This window comes from Danio rerio, chromosome 9, assembly GCF_049306965.1.
Source record: "Danio rerio strain Tuebingen ecotype United States chromosome 9, GRCz12tu, whole genome shotgun sequence".
NCBI lineage: Eukaryota > Metazoa > Chordata > Actinopteri > Cypriniformes > Danionidae > Danio > Danio rerio.
Genome location: NC_133184.1, coordinates 36325001 through 36342775, shown reverse-complemented (window position 1 = coordinate 36342775; position 17775 = coordinate 36325001). Strand labels below are relative to the sequence as shown.

The 17775-nt window shown below is 35.7% G+C and overlaps 1 protein-coding gene across 3 annotated transcripts in view; it reads right to left on the bottom strand.

The window, feature by feature from the left end:
• Nucleotides 1-651: 651 nt before the first annotated feature.
• shox (shox homeobox) overlaps nt 652-17775 on the bottom strand; it is a 63041-nt gene continuing 45917 nt past the window's right edge. Inside the window, exons 1-6 of one of the 3 annotated variants that reach the window (XM_005167854.6) lie at nt 9198-9566; nt 7650-7858; nt 5188-5245; nt 4800-4888; nt 3239-3454; nt 652-2967 (exon numbers count right to left, since the gene is read on the bottom strand). In XM_005167854.6, coding sequence (XP_005167911.1) covers nt 2878-2967; nt 3239-3454; nt 4800-4888; nt 5188-5245; nt 7650-7858; nt 9198-9450 — 915 coding nt within the window. In that variant the 5' untranslated portion in view covers nt 9451-9566 and the 3' untranslated portion in view covers nt 652-2877. Of the gene's footprint in view, nt 2968-3105; nt 3455-4799; nt 4889-5187; nt 5246-7649; nt 7859-9197; nt 9567-17775 lie in introns of those variants that run through there. The other 2 variants (XM_073912212.1, NM_001126411.1) reach the window with 2 other exon arrangements.

Genomic DNA, 17775 nt, shown 5'->3' with positions numbered 1-17775 from the left:
ATCAGCCTCTGCCTGTATCACTCCATCTTGATGTATGAGTGCTAAGCTACAAATTAAACCTGCTCCGACCTTTTAGGGGGTACTTGCTCAACAGGACGCCATTTGAACTAATTTCTCTGTGCGATTTAGACAAAAGCCACTATGTTGCCTGCCTTAATTACTTTGTGTACACACATCTGGATTTAGGTCTCCAGATGCAACAAGCCATCCAAAAAAGGCTTGCTTAAATCAGATGTGACTGATGTTAGACATACGGAGGATACAAATACATGTAGCACTTCATATGCTAATAATGAAAACTGATTTGGACGGCAAAGACATACGTTTAGAAAACAAATTTCATTTTAATGATCATAACTTTTTACTTTTCAGAATTTATTGTGGCTCCTCTTTAAAGAGTCCTGCCATAATCATAATCTTGCTCATCTCAATGGATTTGACAATTTTAAGTTGATTGAACATAAAACAACTTAAATTGAATTAAGTCGTCCATATAATAACCTCCAGAACTGTGTTGCTTCAGCTCATTTTAAATAAGTAGTTTGAACAAGCAGCAAAAATACTTGTTTGGAGTGTATATACGAGCATGTCTGAACCAGAGCAGCCTTTATTCATAAAATTTCAGAGGGCCACAAAGTTTTACAAACTCTATTACAAATATTTATAACTTTTATTGATAGATTACTTGTACAAGATGTACATTTCTTTTTTTTTTTAGTGAAACAACAGAAAAAAAAACTCAATGGTGAATCATGTTTGGGCATGCTTGCATATGCAATATGAAGGGATACAACAAATTTCTTGGAGCATCAAGAAAATCAAAACACAAAGTATTACGGTTTCATCCACCATCCCTGAAATGTTTGTAAACTCAAACACGCTACATTTTAGTCAAACAAATGTACTGCAGTCACACGTTTGCGTAAAACTGTTGCAAATGTTAACATTTAAAAAATATATAAAAATAAATGCAAAGCCATGTAAATATGTACACTTGAAATTCGACTATTTAACATTTATAAACTTTCCGATAAAATAATAAATAAGAAGCACCTATGACTTCAATTAAAGAAACATTCCTAAACAACTGTAATGGTGAACAATAACAATAACAAAACAAAAAAAGCCCACAATGTAGCGTTTATTGTTAGAGGTAGACCTGACCAAGATCTACTACTGTAGTTCAAAGGCAATTGATATTCCAACTGGCAATGTGTTTCATAGTGCGGTCATGGAAATAATACTGTTTTTGTCATTCTTGAGCTTATTGTATTCAAATCGGTAGTTTCGGACACTGTAGCTTCTTCATTGTAAAAAAAAAATATCTGTTAATTAGCAGATTTAGTATTTCGTGATTTACAGGTTGCTGTTGTTTTTGTTTTTATTTACAATTATGGGATCTTTATCTCAACTCTGCCAGCTGTTGAAAATTCAACTGTGCAGTTTAACAAAGTGACTTTTATTGACATTTTAATAGTTTGAAACAATATATTGTACCATTTTGTACTATATTTAGACATAATTGACAACACCTAACTGGGCTATATATTACTCAAAATGATTTAAAATGTCAATAAATATCAATCTTTTAAAATTCAGCATTAAAAGTTGATGACGGAAAGTTGATCAAGGTCTCATAATGCAACTCCAAAGCATAAATAAATAGAAAAACACACAAAATGTGTAAAACTGTTAATTGACAGATATTTGTACATTGTTGTTTATATGGAAAATTAGAGAGACTATGGATGTAGTTACACTGTTAACGCAGGTTACTGTAAATGATATCGGAGCATTAAATAATTCTACCTTCTACCTCTTTGGTGGATTTATTGTTGTGTTAAAAATCAGGCTTGTTTATGACCCATTAACCTTGAGCATATTTTGTACAGTGTCAAATGAATTTTCAATATCTCTTTAAATGCACGTGTACAAAACTATATTCGGGGAGTTATGGCACATTGCAAACGAGTTAGCAAACGATCTTTTACACAGCTTTAGAAGATGTGTTTGTGGCGAAGAACTTTCAACACATCGACATCAGTGCCAAAAACCCAACAACTTAAAAATCATCGTTTTTAATTAGCAAACATCAACCGCTATATTACGCTTTTCCATATTTACAGTATTGCACTTAACTGCACATAATTGCATTTCAGTTAAACTGATGTTTCTTAAAATGTTAAATTACAAAGTTGCAGTTACTTTTTATCCTTTTTGAACGAAACGGCATGAAACAAAAAGCCAAATTTGTTTCCCCCTTACATAAAAGTAGTACATCTGGCGTTAAGGATTTGTAAACACCTTAACGCTAGACCTGAAGTGCAAAAGCTAGGTTCACTTCTATTCCAGGACACATCACGTAATAAAAAGAGAGCACAAAAATATGAGAATGAAAGCTAAAGTCCATACACATGCCCGAAAGGAAACAACAGAAACGTAACATTTCCTCCCAAAACGGAAAGGATCATAAGAATTCCACTAAAAACCAGGCGATTGTACCATTGATGTTATTGCTGTTTCCAGTCTTTGTCCACAGCAGAATGAACAACAAAAACAAAACAAACAAAAGGAGAAAAATGCAAGTAACAGCTTTAGATATGAACTGTAGTGGAGGGTTAGCATGGCAGTGATCAACATAGATGTATGTCAGTTACAATGGAGGCCAGCCCCAATAGGTCTATCCTTCAATTGAGCACGTGCACTAGGCAGCGGCACAGTGGTAGGAGGCAAATATGGCCGTCTCTTTCTTTTGAGATTCCAAAGTTTCAGTGTCTTTCCATGAAAGCGCAACCTCTAGTGTCTCTGTGTGTCTGCCTCTTTGCTTTTTTATATTTTTGTCCTAAAAAAAAGTCTTCTCTCCTAAAACGCTGGTTTTCAGACAGACATCCAGACATTTTTGTATGGTCCTGGGGCTGTGATCTGTGCCTGGAAAGGGCTGAGCCAGTGGCCTCCAAGAAGTCCTGCCTGTTGGGCGAAAAGTAAAAGGTGATTCATTGGTATTTAATTACCTTTCTCTACAAGTGGTTTGTTTTGGCAGCTGGTTTTTTGTGACTTTTTTTTTCTCGCTCTCATTCTCTCCCCTTACACCCCTTTTTGTTTTTATTTTGTTTTGTTTTAACTGTGAGTGTCACGGCCTTTTCACAGGCTTAGTCTTGTGTTAGAAGCAATTATCAGTTCAGAGCAGCAGAGAAGCCCATGGGGGTCAGAGTCCCAGCGCCTCGGCGTGTTTTCTTGCCTTGAGTCGCAGGTCAGCGATGCTGGAGTTCTTGCTATTGCTCTTGGCAGCAGCAACCACGGCGGCCGCTGCAGAGGCCGAGTCTGCCAGCGACGCGATCGGTAATCCAAAGGGCGGAGGAGGGAACATCAGATATGGAGCGTGGGCTGCGAGGTGTGGGTGCAGGTGAGGATGGGAGTGTGTTCCGACCCCCTCCAACTGCAACTGAGCCTGAACCTGCGGGGCGAGCAAAAACAAACAGCGAGTTAGTCAGCGGCCGCTGGGTCAGCTGAAGGAGCGGCGGGGATCTGCTTTCACCCATTTTTTTCAGTCACTCCTTTCCATCTGATCTCTAGCTGAATTATGCAATGCGCTCAGACAGCTTAATAGTCAAAGAACTTCCATCAGTTGCAGATCTCAGCATATTAGTTTGATCCACACCCAATCTCTCCATACAGTGTTTAAAAGCTGCAACATCATGTAATCTTAATTATATATTCAATGGCATAAATAAACAATTTCGCACCCAAAATATTCATTCTCATATATAAATATTTATTCACATAGTTCCTCTGGGGGAAAAGAGGGAAAAAAGATGTAAGCAGGCAGCATAAAATATCAGGTTGCAGATTCTTAGCAATTATTTCAGTAAGATGAGGTGAAAATTAGACATCCGCCTGGCTTAAAAAGTGACTTATTTTTTATTTTCTTTTTTAGTATTCTTCTCATGTATCTTTCTTTGCACAGGGATCATAAATATTTCAAAGCTTTACATTTTACGGTCCAACTAAAATACAACATCTGACAAGCTGCACAAGTTTTTGACACTGGGAAAGAATGTTTTACCAATGCCTCTTTCTTTTTTTTTTCACGTGAATTTGAAGCATTACTTTGAAAGAAGGATAAATAATGTCAGACCTGGTAGTCTGTTATTTTTGGAAATTAATCAGGTATGAATGCAACCCTTCTCATCTGAGTTCCTCATTTCAATTTCTAACCACAGGCCTTCTGACTCTATCCTTGGCACTTGCGTTTATTTTAATTAACTCTGTGCGAAAATACTCATAAAAATTAAAGCAGCCCATTGCTCCGGTGTCTCCACAAATCAGTCAAATTGGACTGTGCAACCTCACTACAGGGGCAGTCAGAACAACAGGTGGTGGACATTTGTGGTGTTCAGTATGCAGTCCTCACGCCTCGGCCCTGCCAATGCTGCTCAGTGCCAATAACCATCAGTGCGTTATTCCTCTCTTTCATAATCTCTTTTATCTGCCTTTCCCTCGCTGTGCTATTAGCTTAATTATGGCTGCTCTCTCGTCTGGGTGATGCAGACAGTTCTTCAGCACCAGATGAAATGTCTCTCGGTCCCTCTTATCTCATTCGTCTCTCATCGGGCCCCGGAGGTGAAAGGTTCGAGCCTTTCGCGCGACGCCCAGCGTCAGCTCGGATTGTTTGTCAAAGCTAAACATTTCTCGGCTCTATTTTTGGGATGGTGGAACGTTTATGTAGTGGACTGGACGGCACATTTGCAATTGAGAGTATTTGAAAGTATGTTTGGGAAAAAAAGCTTAATTATTCCTACCTGTTGAAATGGCATTCTGAGTGCGCCCATATTCACGTAAGGAGCGACCCTGCACGCGTCCAGGTGGCTCGCGGTGCCCAGAATAACGCCTGGATGAGAAAGAATAATAAATAATCAAGTTAGTCATTGTGTTTTACCTAATGTAGATGGTTTCACTATTTACATCAAGTTTAAAATATATATAGTTTTATATCAATGGCGTTTTGTCCAATTTTTGGTACGCCTGCATGAGCCCAAGGCACACGAGAGACCAGTTATACTCCGATTTGGGTCATACACCATTATAAATAAAATGCATTTAATTAATGATTAAATAAAAATGCATATAATCTTTAAAAAATCATTACACAGTTTGGTCACAAATTCAACGAATAATTATGCGTTTTACCTTTGTGCATTTGATTTTCCTGTTTCCGGCATTTCGCTCTTCTGTTTTGAAACCATACCTAAAACACATAAAACACACGGTTGTTTTATTGTGTTCACCAACATGACCTTATTTTATTTCACACATTAAATTACAGGAATGTGCAGGTTTTTTATTTATTTATTTATTTATGTTTTTCAATTTTCCCCTACAGCCGACAGAAAAAATAGATAGTTTTATTTACCCCTGATAGTGGGTCATATTTTGCTATGAAACACTTTCATTGCAAAAGCGAGTTCTGTTATTAATTGTTGCATGAATCTTCCTCGTAAAACAACATTACTGCTTTATCTTCTGCACAAATGAATTCTGTTTTTTTTTTCTTCTTAAACTAGGTCTGTAATTAATGCATTTTTTTTCTATTTCTTTTTATGATTGCCTAAATAAAACGAAGATGTAGGCCTCGATTACTGGCTAACTATTTCACGTGGATATATATATATATATATATATATATATATATATATATATATATATATATATATATATATATATATAGCCAGATATGATGACATAAAAAGGAGATTTGTAAATAATAATTTTGAATAATAAGAATTTACTGTACATTTCCCCATATTTAATCTCTTTAAGAAAATTCATTTAAATAAGCTATTAGCGCTGTATTTTCAGCTCTCACGCTCGCTCATTAAAATTTAAAAGCAAGCGGTCTGTCAACCTGTTCTTTGAGACATTAGGATTTGCATTATGCAATCCAGCTATTATAATTATTAATGTTGTATTTTAATACAATTATAACGGAAAGTGTGGCAACAACGAATGCATCATATTTCAATCTTTGATCGATTGTAATTATCCAGAACTATGCTATAGGAAAAGTGAGCTACACTGGTTTCGACAGTTATTTCTTCATTAAGGACCACTCAATGATGCGGTTCACAAATACCCTAATCTGATTTCCTTTTGATTTTTATTAGAGACAGTGAATAATGACATTTAATTTAGCCCTGCACCAAAAACCGAAAGATATTAGTCGTAATTGAATTACTGCCTTCTCCTCACTGAGGTCTCATAACTTTCAATTAGATTCTTGACAGCTGGTCGGCGTGGGGGCTTCTATAGGACAGTATAGTAGCAGGTCCATATCAACAAGACTCTATTACTTCCACAGCGTTAAACTCTGAATATTCTGTGAAATGTACAAATTCATAAAAACGCGGTATGAATTTGTGGCTGCATCGAATCACATCTCTGACCCATTCTTTGCTTTTCTCTTTTTTATCTCATTTCGCCTCTGCCTCTTGACACATTAAAAATGTCGTGCTTGCAAGCTGTCACACTGGCAAACAATGTTACTTATTTTCCCATTACATTTTGTAACACGGGCTATGTCACTGTAGGAGTTAAGACGGAATTGAATTATTCCTAATACATTTTTATAGGAACAGTATATCAAGCCAATGGCAGATATTACAAAGATAAGGTTGGAGAAAATGAGGTGAGTGACATAAGAAGGTATCCCCTGCAGCAGCGGTTCAATCTCTTCATTAATTTTAATGATGTGGTTAGATCTTTCTGCAGCACATAAGCAAGTTTTCCTTTGAATATAGCTGCTGCTGCAGGAACTAAAAGGCTATTTCACATCCACACCCACCGCTGAAACTCAACCCGCATAAATCGAGAGATAACAGAAATGCTTTGTGTATGAGTGAATACAACAACAACAACTGTCTCCAAATGTTAAACATCTCAGGCGCATGGTATGATATACACATTTAATCCAGCCTGCTTTAAGCAAACGTGTAGGAGGAATGAAGGCCTAGCGATCACGCTTCCCATTATTTATTTTATTAGTTTTCCCTTGCCACTTCCTTTTCGATAGCAAACACGTCTTCACAAGAGGGATTGTATTTATTTTTTACTCCTTGAACTGTTAATAAAAACACTTTAGTTTTACGTCGTTCTCAGCGTTATAAATTCCTCCAGGCGTATAAATACACAACACAACAGCGCTATTATAATATACTTATTTCTATTGCTTGCTTATTTAAGAAAAATAATAAAAGCAATGAACCGATTTTCACAACAATATATTTATGCATCGAAAAAACAAAAACATATTTTCACACACAGACCTAATTGAAATTATCGTATGCTACTTAAAAAAACGATGAAAAATGAAACAGCCTCCATTTGGAATACAGGTAATTTGCATTCATGCATTTGTTTAAACATTTATCTGCACGCTGTCTTCTGTTTTCATATAATTAATATTTTACTTATTTAATAAGTAAAATGTCATATTTAGTATTAGTATTTTTGTTGATCTGGCCTATTCATAAAGTGTTTTAAGAATGAACAATTTGTATATTCCAAATCAGGAATAATTTTAATATTTAATATTGATGTGTAATAATAACAATAACAGCAATAATAATGTAACGCATGGAAGAATGGGAGCTTACCTGCACGCGGGCCTCAGACAGCCCCAGTCTCTGACTCAACTCCTCCCGCATGAAGGCGTCTGGGTAATGCGTCTCATCAAACAAGCGCTCCAGTTCATTCAGCTGCTCTAAGGTAAAATTTGTCCTGCTCCGTCTCTGCTTCAGTTTACTCTGTGCGTCCTCGTCCTCTGATTTCACATCCTCCTTCTTGTCTTTGCAGTCATAAATTCCTGTGAAAATACAACATAAACACATCAACAAAGTGTTTCATTTAAAGCGTTCATTTATTAGGGTGCACGAGTTTTTCAAAAGCATCCAGATGACGGATCAGACGTGCACTTTAAACACATTCGGTAACTAAATAAATCTAATTAATAGCTGCGAGATGTCAACATAGAACACTACTAAAAACTTGATATTCAATAAAATTGAAAATATGACATTAACTATAAGAACGAGCTGCTTTGAACCAATAGGCTACATTGTGAAAAACGCTTTAGCAATAAAACTAACTTATAAGAAATAAGAAACGATTAACCTTTTTAAATGCAAATTATATTTTGTGGATCTAATCACATTTATTTTGCACATAGTTTTGAATAATGGGTAATTCTAGAATTAAATTATAAATGTTAGAAGATATTTGTAGTCTAATTTACAAGGAGTTTTATATCAAAGAAATCAAACCTTAATTTTCAGTGAATATTAGCATAAACTCGCATTTCTTTGGAAACTAAATTAAACTTTCAAACTACCTTCAATATTTTTTTCATTCATTTTGAGAATGTTTTTTGTTGTTTTGTGTGCAATGAATATGTTTGGGATTTAGATTTGCTTGTTATTAATATTATGATAATTATTATTATTGTATTATAATTTTAATATTTGGCTATTATTAATATTAATATTGGAAAGGTTGTATTTCAAAAAAGAACTGTCATGGGCCTGCCATCACTGTGGTTAAACGTCTTTCATCCGTTTCTGAAGTAAACCCGTTTAATATTAAATCTCTCTTTGAAACTGTGATCACACAGTAAGGCTCTGTGTTAACTGACAGCCATTTTACTCCATATTTACACTGTTTGCACAAAAACAAAATAATTATATTTAGTGATTCCCTGGCAATTTAAAGACCGCCAAGTAGCCTAATAAATACATTGATAGATCGTGTTTTCAATTTTGACAAGACAGAGGCCTGTTGTTTATATTTTAACAAGTAAAATGTAATTACAAACTATTAAACTTTTAGTGTGATGTCCTTTCTTAAGATTGCATTATGTGTATTTCTTGTCTTTTACAAATAAAAACAATTCAGTACGCGGTGCACACATCATGGAACAAGTGCTCATTGCATCAGCTGAATGCAGCTTGGATGTCTGCACTCGCATGCTAGTTAGCCTCTATAGACGAACGAAAACCTCTTAATGGTCTTGAAAATGATCTTAATATGCAGTCGTTTAGATTTAGTCGATTTTTCAACACCGTCAAACGCATTCGCGGGAAGATCTAATTGCAAACTCGTCTCCGGCGCGGCGCAACACATTATCACAGCGTGCAGAAGAAACTCACCGTCAGAAGCCCTTGTCACGCTAAACTCCTTTAATTTCTCCTTTTCCAGCTCTACGTGCTCCTTGTAAAGATGTACCGGACAATGGTTGTTGTTTGTTTCAGTAATCTCCTGAAGGTTGGTCTCCGAGTTTCCCAGCTCTCTGGCTCGGGCTAAACCACTCTCCAAAACTTCCCTGTACGTGATGCTCTCTTTGCTGCTCTCCTTGGTTTTCTGATCGAAGGATTTCGACACGAACGCCGTGAGTTCTTCCATGGCTGATTACAGAAATCCACTTTAAAAATGAATCTAACGCGAATCTTTTATCTGCTCAACTGTGGATTCGGCGAAATGTTTGCGTGGAGAAGGGTTTAGATCACTCCTGCTGTTATGTCTGTGTTTTTCAGATCACACTATTTATACACGGCCACCTCAGCCCGGCCCCCATCGCCATCATGTCTGGAGTCATTACAAGCGCTTCTGAATTCAACTTTCAGCGGCTTTTCCTCAAATCAATGCCGCACTGGATGGAGTCCCCTTAATTTAATTATAATTAATTAGGATTCCTACAGTGCCGTGTGGTCAATTGGAAATGGGAACCGTGTTTAATTAATTCTGTGATAATTTCACTGACGCAATTAGAGGATATGAATATTGCAGGATGGCATTATCAGTTCATTTTCCTATATTGACGTTAACATCGGACGAAGGCTTTCGAGAATTTGCCGATGGAGGTTAGAGCGACTAATCAAGAGAAAATCGACAGTGGTTACTTGCACGGGATCGTCAATAAGTGGACAACTTTACGATATTTTCATAGCCAGTCATTATTTTGGAGTGTTTTATTGTGCTAGTTTGCCGGTAGCTGGGCTAAATCGAGAAAATAAATGAAATATATTTTATTAAATGTAGAATATATTATTAAACATGTTTTATTAATATTTTCATATCATATTTTGATTGCTCTATTAGGCATATGTATAGCGTATTATTAATTATCATCTCAAGAAGATGATGTTGTAAACTGACCGTTTTAGTTTATGTAGTTGTATTTGCGTCTCACATGAACATTTAAGTTATAGGCAACAATTTTAATACGCAGTTGTCCAAATATAACTAGCATATCTACATATATATTGATTTATTTCATTGAAAATAAAATGTTTTAAAAAGCTTCTGTTGTGATTGAAGCATAAATAGATCAGGCGCCTTTGAAACAATTGTTTCAGTGTAATTGTGTATCCTCAAAATTGTTGACTCAAGTCACTACAGTAGGCTACCACTGATTAAAAAAATATAGCCTAATTTACAAAATATATGGAGTGCTTTATATGTTTCTATTTTTATTTCTAAATCATTGTTTCAGAATATTTATTAATTCATTTTTATATGCAATTTAAAAAAAAAATTAAAATCTTTAACATCGATCAAACCACCAGTGTCATAATCATGAGCGTTTATTTCTAGTGTAGTTATTTTAAAAATGCATAAGACACTCGGATATGGTGCTATGATATTATCGCATGCAAGGATCAGTGCAGGGCGAGAATAAAAAGGGCAGAATCAAAAGGATGTTATGATCCCCTGTGAATATTGAGCACCGTGGTGTGAAATCGCTCATGTAAACCTCACAGATGACGTGTTTGATAGCGCTTTATTTATTAAATCCATCCTCATTTAAAAACTGCTGTCACGCGTTTGACTATTTCTTCAACACAGACGTAGGACCATGTGGGTTACGTTGACTAATTGTAGTTTCTATTTAAAGAAAACACTGTTTTTTCTAAACGTGTTTTTTAATTTGAGATTATTATTGTTACTGTATTTATTATTATTATTATTATTATTATTATTATTATTATTATTATTATTATATGAACATAATTTCTATCCTCATCTAGTCACTTTCATTTTTGAAAAAGAACCCTGGCTATATTTACGCAGTAGTGCTGGATGGAAACTCGTTTAAAGGGTCACGTCAAGGGAAGGATAAAGTGTGTCAGGTGCACCTTTGATACCGGGAGATTCCAAGAGTAAGCTGAAACACCGCTGCTTATGAAGTTGGATTACTCTTTTCTCAGTTGTTTTTATTATAGCTTAGAGCACATGGGTAGGCCTTAATATTTTTAGCGTTTCTGCTGTGATACCTTCTAGCAGACCTTTTTGAAAGAAAAAAAAATAGACTGCTTGCTTTTACGGTTTGCAGAACTTCAAAGTGGCTGGTGCAGATGTTTTAAAATGAGTCTGTAGATGGTACAGCCAACAACATGCTCCATGGGATCGATGCATAAAGGCTATACACACGCAGTTAAATGGACAATCGTTAGGATGTTCTGCCTCGGTAGTGTCGCTGAAGTTTAGTAGCAGATAATTCTTAAGGGCTCAGGGATTATATTTTCTCTCTCTCTCTCTCCCTCTCTCTCTCTCTCTCTCTCTCTCTCTCTCTCTCTCTCTCTCTCTCTCCCTCCCTGATTTTGGCAATTCAGTCGGAAAACGCAGGCTATATGGTGCCGCTTGTGTTTGGATGAACTTTATTGGCCACGTAGAAAAACATTTATACGCTTTTTTTTTAAAAACAAAATATAAACATTTTATATAGTGCAATAATACAACTACCCCATAACAATAGCAGAATGAACGACATGAATAAATAAATAGTTTCTAAAAGAGCAAACGAATAAATTTACTCTGTCTTATTACATCCGTATATAGCCGACATTTGAATCAATTAAAAAAATTATAACCTACCATTTGGCTAAGTATACTTGTAGCTACATAATTCATTATAATTTTATATATTCTTTACATATATTTTTGCACATATTTTCGGATGTGACTTTAAGGGGTGAGCAGACACAATTAAATCACAATTAGGCTCTAAAAGGTTTGACTGGAAGTGACCGAATTAAGGTCGGACAGGTTGATGGATTGCGGTCTGTATCTGGGTTGTAAAGAAATAAATAAATCGTCAAGTGAAATGTCGATAACAATTTTACATCTGTAGCCACGGGCAATGCGCATGAAAATTTATGAAATCATTGTCTTAGCCGAAAAACAAACGCGTATATAACACATCTTTGTAAATGAGCACAAAATATCTGGATTGGCGGGTGTAAATGATTCTTTCATTGTCAGACTGCATCCTGCGACGCTACTTGTATTCTTATTTTGTCATATTCAGTTAACATCACAAGCAGGCAGGTGGCTGCATACTGCCACTTTAAGAAATAATTGCTCTGAATTATTTGCATCCCCTTAATCAGGCTGCAGAGACAGCAGGCAGGATCCTGCTTCCAGTTATGCAAAAGCTAAATGAAATTATGCCTTACTGCTTGTAATTGTGTGATGGTAAAGTTCATCCTCCTCTCCTAGCTTTGATTAGCTTTTGGCACATTATTAGCAAATAAACAGCTTTATTAAGTTTGATGGCATTTTGAGAGAGGCCCGGACCACGTGGCCCTTTAAAACTAAGAGCTGTGATGTAAAATTTGTGTCTGAATTGGCAGCAGGCCATTTAATCATTCCGCCAGTGAATCAGTCTCTGCTTTCAGCTGAGCAATATGTGTGCCGTGATTCTTCAAGCAGCACTCATTCTTACAAGGGTTAGGCAGCTTGTTAATAAAGTGGAGGGGAAAGGAGACCCAAGACCTTTCTGCGGGAAGTCCAGGCTTACTCTGACAAATGCCATAACAGCGTTTGAACTTGCTCATTCACTCAGATTAATCCCTTATGTTCACGAGACCAATGTGTTCTAAATTCATATTTAAAATGGTGGATATTTGGTGTTGTTTTGAGCCGTGCTGATTACTTCAGGGTTTAAACCCCCAATTAAGTGCAATGGTCGACCCCCGGTGGCAGACAGTTTTGAGTGTTATGCACAGGCATGCATGTAGGGAAGATAATGAGGCATAGTTAACCCTAACAGGCTTCCTCCTGTCTCTTGTTACTCTTGCTGTAGTTTGCATTTAACCTCAGAAAAATAGATATATGAGGTTAAAAATGTGCATTTATATTTGTTAATTCTCTTTCATCGTTCTCTTGAAATCTCTTTGTACTGTACTGTCTTTATTTCCTATACAAATGAGCTCTAATTATACCTCGGATCTGTGACATGGAGGTCCTGAATTAAATTTCTCAGCTTTTATTTTGGTCTGGTGGATTTTGTGTGTGTGTTTGAAACTGCTGAAGCAAGACAAGTACAAAAATTGATTATCAACAAAATTATGGCTAAAAGCCAAAGGTCCTGAGTGTTGAAACCCTGAAGCATAAGCCCACATTTTTCTCCTCCTTTTCCCTCTGCTGCTTTCTTCCCATAGGCTGATGGTATTAAATTGACTTTATCCTTCAAACATAATAATCCACAGAGTACTCTGACAAACCTACCGCCCCGAGCCCTCCACCTCTCCAATCCCACCTCGAACAAGCTCTTCCTGGCTTTTTATTCTGGATACAGCTGATTGTAGCAGCCAGGTTGAGGTGTACGTTTTTATCGTGGTCTGCTGATAACAGAGCCGAACAATTGGTTGCATTGTTGGTCGGAGACGATGTTTTAGATTTGATTCTAACATCACCCCTGAAGCTGGTGACAGAGCAGAGCTGAAACATGTGAGGATTTCTGGAGATTTCAATCCAGATCAGGCAGCAGCTTTTGCTAGCAGACTAAGGGAGTGAGTTACAGTTTACTTTAGAGATTGAAGTTTACTGTATATGGACAGCTGGATACATGGGCAAAATTCTGTAAGGAAAGACAGTAATGCTTGTAAATCTTTCTACATAAAAAATGTAAAAGGCTTTTAATATTTTGACATTATATTGAAGAGAAAAAAACGTAGGCTTGCAAGTAATGTGATTATGAACCATGATCTCTGGTAATATTCATATATTCTTAATGATAAGCCTTAAAGGGATAGTTCACCCCAAAATAAAAATAGCCTGTTAATTTACTCAGCCTCAGGCTATCTGAAATGTCAGTGTCTTTTTTTCTTCAAAAGAACATTTAAAAGATCTTTAGCTAATGATTATTTATCAAATGCAAGTCAATGGCTAAAGACACATTGAGAGTAAAAAATAAGCATAGAACAAATACAAAATAGGATATACTGTATTAAGGTCTTATGAAAGATAATAATGTTGTAAATGTTTTTGCACATACTGATTGTTGGTTCTTTTTGCCTTATTAAGATAACAATGTATTATTGAGATGCTCCATGTGTATTAATTAGGAATGTCCCAATCAGAGTTTTTTGCCCTCGAGTCCTATAGTGTGAGTTATTTTATTTTGAGAGTCTACCAATACCAAAACCCGATCCGATACCTAATACATAAAAAAAGAATAAATAAGAGCAAAGAAATAGATCAAAGATGTTACTTATTTATTATTTAATTCACCTTATTTTAACATTCAGCAACTCTGTTAACAAACAGAGCACTTCTGTGAGGTACAATAGATTGAAAAATCAAGTAATAAATAACATAAATTCTTCACTTTTGGACTTTAGTGCAATAGTAAATATAAAAAAAATCGGATATAAAAACAAATAGCACCTCAACTTAAAATATTTTATCTCAAATACATATCGTTAACTATGGCAACGTTGTCATCATCAACTTTATAATACCTCCAGACGGCAGACATACTCGCACTTTTCGCTTCAAGCTGCTTCCGTGTTCCACTTTGCCGGCATTTAACCAATAACGTCTCAGTAGCAAAGTGTGGTCATGCCACATGTGTTGCTGTTTCTGTGTGAAGTCAAGAAATGGGTGTAACTCTGTGCCACCGCATAATGTCTTAAAAAACAATGAGAATATTTATAACATACTTATATATTCGAGTCCTAATCAGGAGGTAACGTCCAATTCTGAGTCATAAAGCATGTGATCGGGCCCATTTCCGATTACATGATCGATTCTGGACTTAACTAGTATTAATTATGTTTTACCTATATTTGTTTTATTAACTCTCAAATTAATGACAACCATTGATTTGCATTTCATGAATCTCCAAATTCTTCTTTAATTACACTGAAAAGCAAATTGAAAATTTGGGATTATTTATTCATTTATTTTTTTTAAACATTTTAATAATCTAAAGAACCATTTTCCTTTATAAAATACCTTTTTTGTGGAATGGATGGATTCAATTGATGTGTAAAGGTCTTCATCTAACTACAGCCAATATAGAACCTTATTTTAAGAGTAAATTTGCATTTGAATATTATCAATAGAAGAAACATGTAATCCGTATATGCTAGCATTGAATATTAGAATATTGCTAGACACACTGCAGTCAGGATACAGACTCAATAAACCACGCAGTAGATCTTGGAGTGAGTGTAATGAGTCCTGCATGTTAAACCATGATCTACATGGCAAGGACCATGTTGTATCTGTCGGAGGTCAAGCATTGCGTGTAGCTTGCCAGCCGAGATGTGACAGGGGAATTTGAGTAAGAGGATCTTTCCTGATCATATCAGAGTTAATAGCTTGGGGCCCATGGGAAATAAAATGCCTCAGCACAATAAGCTCAAATCAATACTATGAAAAAGAATTTATGAAAGATGCACAATGTGGCATTTCATCCTCCCATTCACAGATAAGCACCATGCTGACTGTCATCTGAGAAAGCTCGGCTGTTTGTGGAAGTTTGGAGATGTTGGATTGATCATGATGATGGGGAACGAAAGCTGTCTCTGCTGCTGGTGCATAATCATTAAGACTAGGTACAGTAAAGAAATCTTTTTAGTCATGTTGTATTGGTAAACAGTGTGGTTATAATGGCTAGATTAGCACACAACCACCACTAACCATTCAAAACTAAATTAAATTGTATATTTCTGTTAGATTTTAGTTATCTAACGCAGAATAAGATTTCGTAACACCAGACACGTGGATTGAGTTCTGCTCTTAGTCAAAGAAAAAACATCTAATTAAAAATTTAAAAAATCGAAAAAAATTGTGTAAATCTCCATCTATCATTATAGAGTGACATGCTGAAGAAGATTATAATGTAATTTCATTCAGCATAATATATACAGTACAAATATTGGTTTATTATCAGTTGCCCGTAGCTTGCGATTTTTGTTTATTTGTACTTTTGGATTGCATTATGGGATTTTGATCTTGGGCATCACGGTGGTGAGTGGGTAGCACGATCGCCTTACAGTAAGAAGGTCACTGGTTTGAGCCTCGTTGGGTCAGTTGGCATTTCTGTGTGGAGTTTGCATGTTCTCCCCGTGTTCACGTGGGTTTCCTCCGTGTGCTCTGGTTATATGCTGGATAAGTTGGTGGCTCATTCCACTGTGGCGACCCCAGATTGATAAAAGGACTAAGCCCAAATGAAAATGAATGAATTAAGAATTTTGGTCTTAGCTCTGTCAACGTCTGATGTTGAAAGTGTAACTACACTTTTACAAAGTGACTTATCTAAATTTTTATTGGTTCGAAACAATATATTGTATAAAAATTATATTAATTGCAATACATTTGTGAAATAATAAAAAATTAGTGGCAGCTCATGGTAATTTACAGTAATTCAAATGACCAAGCCAGTCAAATTAAAGTTTCAATATAAAATTTCAAAAAATATTGTTTCATTGAGAGTTGCACAAATGTATAAAATTTACAATGATAAAATGGCAGCTTACACTGTAAAAGATGATTAATTGTATTTACTCATTTTTTAAGGTAAGTGGTTGCAAACTATTTGGGCTGAGTTTAAATAAATTAAGTTGAACGTTACAAAAATTCATTTGTTTGTTTAAATTCAGCCCAAATAAATTGTTTGCAATAATTTTACAAATAATTTTTCACTGTAGTTGCTAGTTTTTCACCATTACAAAATAACATTAGATGTAACATAAAACTCTAATGTACTGTACATCGCCGAAGGGAAGAAAAACTTAAAAACCATAGCAATGTCATCAAAAACGTTAAAGGTGAAGTGCCATGCAGGGAATTCCAGGAAACCGATTGCAAGTTTTAGGAATTAAGAAAATTACTATATTAAGCAAATATAGAGGAAATTTAGTCTTAGTGTCAGATTTTGTATTTTTACTGGTTTTACTATTGACATCGCAGAATTTTTACTGTGTGGTCCTTAATGCAATTTTATAAAAATAAAATTAGTTGAAAATATATTAAAGAAATGGATGTATAACTTGCAAAAACTGTATATTACCACAGTTAACAGTGATATTTCCTCTTTTCTAACAAATTCGGGGTTGCTAACTTATATTGGGCAAAATATGACAATAGTATCTGGATGCAGCCTTTATGATGCAAGCTGAGATTGCATCACTCAGCCATGCAATGTCAGACACAATGCACTCAGTGAAGTGAGTGACGTCACTGTGATGGGTAGGGTTAGGGGTGGGGTTAGGTGAGCGCATTAAAAACCATTGGATGCAGCTCTGATTGCACTGCACCAGGTCTGAAGCCAGACCCCTCTCAAATATGAAGAACCAACTGTTAGGTTCATCCTTTAATTATACATTTTTAACTTTGTTTTGTTCATATTGTATGTCATTCGGACATGGCAGACCCATTTAGCATGAATACAGACAAGTTTTTATGTAGTATCCTCATCCTGCTATCATACTGAAA